The sequence below is a fragment of the Mandrillus leucophaeus genome, unplaced genomic scaffold, assembly GCF_000951045.1.
Source record: "Mandrillus leucophaeus isolate KB7577 unplaced genomic scaffold, Mleu.le_1.0 Scaffold66, whole genome shotgun sequence".
In the NCBI taxonomy this organism is placed as follows: Eukaryota; Metazoa; Chordata; class Mammalia; order Primates; family Cercopithecidae; genus Mandrillus; species Mandrillus leucophaeus.
In genome coordinates, this window is record NW_012107141.1 from 1,307,100 (window position 1) to 1,313,099 (window position 6,000).

At 37.5% G+C, this 6,000-nt stretch overlaps 1 protein-coding gene across 3 annotated transcripts in view; it reads left to right on the forward strand.

The window, feature by feature from the left end:
- TTC17 (tetratricopeptide repeat domain 17) overlaps positions 1–6,000 on the forward strand; it is a 148,416-nt gene that overhangs the window by 80,282 nt on the left and 62,134 nt on the right. For 2 of the 3 annotated variants that reach the window (XM_012001340.1, XM_012001342.1), the window contains exon 17: positions 3,891–4,061. The exons of the other annotated variant lie outside the window; for it this stretch is intronic. In XM_012001340.1, the coding sequence (XP_011856730.1) occupies positions 3,891–4,061 (171 nt within the window). The remainder of the gene's footprint in view (positions 1–3,890; positions 4,062–6,000) is intronic. 3 annotated transcript variants of the gene reach the window in all.

A 6,000-nucleotide genomic window follows, 5' to 3' on the forward strand; every position in this document is an offset into this window, starting at 1 on the left:
GGAGACTTTACTTTGACAAGGTATATTAAATATGTAGTTGTTTTTCCAAACACCCTTGTAGGATAGGTTAGTATTAATAACCCTATTTATGCAGGAGATACTCTAAGTGTAGAAAATAATGTTAATATACTAGGATCTCATAGTAGTTCCAGAATCAGAAATACCGTTTTTGGAGTTTTACACTTAGTTGATAGTCTTGTAGTCTCTTACTTCTAAGAAAAACCAAACTGCCAGGATTTGAATTAGATGCTAAATGCTTTGCAAGCAAGTAACAGCATTACACAGAAAAGTGTTTTCCGTTTTCACCTGGGACCTTGTTACCTAAAGCATTTGATTTAAATAGTGTTGTTCCTTTAAAGAAAAATCGTACCTCTCAAGGTTAGTGTAAGTCATAGAATCTCCCCATTTTGTGTCAGCAAAAAATAAGTCTTATGCATAGAAGATGACTTGCTACTTTCCAGGTATCTTTCCATTTTTCCTTCTCCAATATTTTCCTGTGTTTCTCTAATGAGAACATCATTCCGACCTCTGCCAGGAAAACAGGCAATATTTTTCCACAAAGGCAACTTTTTTTAGTTCCCCTTTGAGCTGGAGCAGACCTATACTGTAGTCTAAAGAAGAGAAATTTTAAGTTCTTCTAGAAACTGGAAGGAGTAATTTTAAAAATTAGGCAATGCAACTATCGCCAAACTATGTATGCAAATCATATCAGAATCCTAAACTGGTCTGGTTTTTTTGTTGTTGTTGTTGGTTTTTTGGGTGTTTTGTTTTGTTTTGAGAAGGAATCTCACTCTGTCACCAGGTTGGAGTGCAGTGGCGCAGTCTCGGCTCACCACAACCTCCGCCTCCCAGGTTCAAGTGATTCTCCTGCCTCAGCCTCCTGAGTAGCTGGGACTACAGGCATGCACCACCATGCCCAGCTAATTTTTATATTTTTAGTAGAGACGGGGTTTCACCATGTTGGCCAGGATGGTCTCGATCTCTTGATCTCATGATCCTCCTGCCTCCGCCTCCCAAAGTGCTGGAATTACAGGCGTGAGCCACCACACCTGGCCACACTGGTCTGTTTTTAATAGTTTATTGTAAGAAAGTTAGTATTCACAATTCTAATCTTAAAGCATGTAGCTTTTATGTGATCATTTTGATGCCTACTTCCAAGAAATACCCTAACACAAACCTCTTATTCTTTTTTTATTCCTCCTGTTCTCCTCCCTGATTCTTCTCGTCTCCCTCTGAGAGATGTTGGCCCCAATTTCCTGAATTTGAGGACAAGACATTCTTAGAATGCACATGGCTTGCACAAGATGTCTGAGTTTGAGGTCATGCAGAAGGAGTAATTTAGCTTCAGGGTCCCTTGTGCACACAATATTTTATAAATTACCTACAAGGTATTTTTTCGTATTGCATAAGTTTAAAAAGATGAGACCAATTAAATTTTTACTGTGGGCAGAGGGTGGGAGAGAAACAGAAGAGAATCAAATGTTGAAGGAGGAAATCAACTTCAGAAAACACAGAATTTCACTGGGTTCTAGTGCTAAAGGTTTGTCCTTTGCTTTTATAATGTTTTATACAACCTGTGTCAGTCAATGTGAAGAATACTTTAATCAGCATCATTGTCATAATTATTTCCTCTTTGCTTTTAATAGTCATGCTTATTTATATCCCAATTAAGAATTGTCTCTGAGAAGTGTGATGTTCTTCATAATAAATTATACTCAATTGGGTGTGCAGAGTTGGTTGATGTCATGATTCTGTTTTATTTTAATGCTCTTATGTTTAGCTCCCCTGACTTGACTACACATACCAGATGGTGAAAACAGAAGTGAGGGCAAATTAACAACCTCTGTCCTGTCATAGGAGAATCTGGAGAAAGAAAGCAACTACCATTGCTCATGACTTCTTTCCCATTAGCCCTCCATGGGCGGACATGCACACACACACACACACACACACACACACACCCCTTGCTCATGGCTTCTTTCCCATTAGCCCTCCATGGGCAGGCGCACACACACACATACACCACACTCAGTCTTTATCAAGCTGTACTTTTCACTGCTCCCAAACACAAATGAGAATTTCTGTCCTTGTTGCTTTGCCCAACACTTTATTCTTCCTTGCCTAGAATGCTGCCTTCCCTACTGACCGGGGGAAGCCTAGAAGCCTTGTAATAAGATAAACCTGATCCAGATCTCAGATCTACTACTTTTGACTTTAGGCAAGTTACTTTATTTCACTGAGAATCAGTTTCCTCATTCGTGAAATGAAGATGCACACGGTTTTTATGAGGGTAAAGTGGATGAAAAAATATAAAGCACTCAAAAAATATTTCTTCTATTTCCTGTAGTTCCCCTTCTATAAGTCCTGCCTATTCTTTAAAATTCGAGTTCTAAGCTTATTCTCTGAAGCACTTATTTGGAACAAGTATTCTTTGTTGTCTTGTATTTACTGTCTCCCCCAGTTGTTTGTCAATTTCTTGAGAGCTGAAACTCTTAAAAGAATCCTCAATTTCTGACATAGTCTTGTTAAATATGGTAGCCTCCAATGTATAATAGTGTAAAAGTGGAAAATGGAAAGTGACTCTCTAAACATGTGGTCCCCTTACTCTAAAGTCATTAAGTTGGAAAAGGCTTTGAGTCCATTACATTTTCTTGGCACAGTAAGGGAGATGGCATTAGAAGTACTTCCGTAAATTGTGAAATCTAAGAGAGCCATCAGTCAAGAAAGAGACATCTTGTGTTTCCATTCATGTAGAGAGAGCTTGATGTGGTGAATCTGTACATATAGATAAGATGATTGATTGATTGATTGATAGAAGGATAGATAGATAGATGAATAGATAGATAGATAGATAGATCGGTCTATCTTTGAGACAACATTCTCTAAAGAATAAACTTAGAGTGTGTTTGAATGTTCTGGTAAAGGAGAGCAGCTACTTCTACATTCTTAACCAAAGAATTTTCCTCTAACAGGAAAGCTGTGATTCTCCATTGGAAATGCATTTTCATTGACAATGTCCATGGAACACAGCAGGCAAAGAGGATAGCTATTGAGCTTGCCAGATCAGCTAGAACTAACCAAGGGTAGTCAAAGGAGGGACAGATGTCAGCTAGATTGCTGCCATATTAGATACAACTATCTGGTAACATACTTTCCTACCCAGAGAATGACCATCAGGTAGAGCTGAATAGTGGGGGTTTTGGTTCATACTAACACAAAACTCTTAATAGGATCAAAATCCTTTAACTCATAGGTAAAAGTCGCTGTAGAGGTCATTCCCACTGTATGTGCCAAAAGTTATTTTTATTGACATGACCAGAACTTGTTTTCCAAAAGAAACATTGCAAAACATTTCCAAATGTTACATTGCAGTCTTAATTGTTGACTTTCTGCCATCATCTCCCTTTAATTCTTTGGCTTTTAATTTTTAATAATTTGTCATCTTTTGATATATCTCATTTTAAGCCATGATGCAAAAATAGTATTTTTCTCTGCTATAATTTATCTCAGACTTATCCAGGTATTAACCTGTCATTTCTCACAAATAGAAGGAAAACTTTTTGATGATATTTCTAACTTCAAGAAAATATTTCATAGCCGTTATGAATGGAACAAGGTCTTGGGGCTTCATCTTTGTTGTTACAGTTGTTTTTATCCTCCCAAATACTTGACAATAGCCTACAACTGAAACTTGAACTTCATTGCAAAATCTTGAATCACAGTAATGATCTGGCTTTGGGTGCTGCAGCTCACTGATTTTTGTATGTTCTGCTGAAGAAAAACCAGCATTGTCACATTTTTGCTCTTCTTGATATTTTAGGACCTTGTACTATAGTACTACACAAGAGAGATATTTCTAATGTGCTATATCTGTGTCTCTTGTCATTGAGGTAATTGTCATGAGAAAACCCTGGACAACAGCCATGACAAACAGAAATATTTTGACAACTCACAGTCACTGGATGCTGCTGAAGAAGAGCCCTCTGAGAGAGGAACAGAGGAGGACCCTGTGTTCTCTGTTGAGAATTCAGGGAGGGACTCAGATGCCCTTAGACTTGAAAGTAAGTTGATTTGACCTAAGCTGTGCTTCTGGGGAAAAATCAACTCTCAAGCTTTAAGCTTAGGCTTTTCTCTACTTTTAAGAATTTGTTTTCTTCTTTTAACAATCATATTGTAGCATCATGAGGGTGACCCCTAGGTGGTGAGACAGAAGACAAACTATAGTGTGAAAGTGTTCTTCACACTTTCTTTGTTCTCTACTTCAGTGTCTTCTGTTGCTAGAACAAATCTGATTTGTTTATGTATCAGTCTTCTTAATGTTACTAGTATATTGAGTAAATCATTGTAAAAGGAACATAAGTTGCTTTTACACTAACCCAATAAAATATGAAGATTTGGAATAATGGGCTTACCTATTATGCCCTCTCCCAAGATTCCATTTTATGACCACATTTTGAGCTATATTGTACTAAATGGTTCTTGCTTAGATTATCAGAATTGCCAAAATGCATGACTTCTTTTTAGTATTCACCCACTTGACCACTTTACTGTACCTGGAACTATGCATAACTCCTCCCCACTTCTTGAAACTCTCTTCTTTCCTCTTGGCTTCTGGAATATCACTTTCTCTTGGCTTTCTTCTATCCACACACCATCTTTTAAAATTTCTTTCACTTACTCTTTATTCTGTCCTTTATTTGTTGGGTTATCCAGGATCCTGACTTTGACCTATTCTCGTCCTTCTATGTATTATCTCTTGGTGATTCAAATACCCTTGACTACACCAATGACTCCAGACCTATATTTCAGCTAAGACATTCTCTACAACTCCAGATCTTATTTCTACTTTTTTTTTTTTTTTTAGTGTACTCTTCATCTGGATGTGCCATAGGCACTTAAATGTAACATATCCAGAATTGAACTTCTCCTCATATGGGCCCTATTTTCTGAAATACTTCTAATTTCTACATTCCTGATCTCTGTTAACAACAGCACAACTCACCCAGACACCACTGTATCCAGTCAATCTCTCAGACCTGTTGCATCTATATCTCTTCATTCATTCCCTCTACCACTGCTTGAATTCAGACTTTCTTCATTTCTGCCTGCACTATTGCAGTAGCGTCTCAATTTGGCTCTCTAAATCTAGTCTTTTATTTTAATCTGTATGTGAAGAAAGATAATACGTGTAATCAATACAGAATTTTAAAAGTGGAAACAACCAATGTTACTAATTTTTTGTACGTCCAAAGAGTTGTTTCTAAAATGTAGATCTGATCAGATTTGCAAGTTACTTAATCTTCCTGAGCCTTTCTTACCTCATTTATTTAAAAACAAACCAACAAAAATGCTTCATAGAGTGGTTTTGAGTATTTAAATGAAATAACTTGGTGAAGCATTTATTTTAGTGCCTGGTACTCAGAACCCAGTAAATGTTCTACAAACATAGGTATAACTGCAACTTCAGGAGTCAAAGTCTTTACAAGCACATACACATAGTACATGATCAGTAAACATCTGTTCAGTTCAAGGGAGCCATAATATATTTGCACAAGAATTGTTACAGGAAAGGTTCCCTGTTTACTTTTCTAGGTTATCTGCTCAGAGTTCCCAGTTTTCTCTTGCTATACTGACCCAGCTAGAAAAAGGAAGAACACCACTGGTGGCAACGAATACTTATGATTATTGTTTTCTGCTCAGAAGAGAATGATTTCCCTACCTACCTTAATCCGAGTGATTTAATCTAAGTCTTTTGTGCTTTCTGATTACTGGCTTGAAATTTTATGTCATTGCTTATATGTTAAATCATAAGCATATCTGCAGCTTTCCAATCGACTTCAAACCAGATGACTGCTTTTTCAAGAGAACCCTAGGACTCAAAACAGAATTGCCCAAGCCCCTATGGTGGTAATCTTTTTTTATATTTTTGAGAAGGAGTCTTGCTCTGTCACCTAGGCTGGAGTGCAATGGCGCGGTCTCGGCTCGCTGCAACCTCCACCT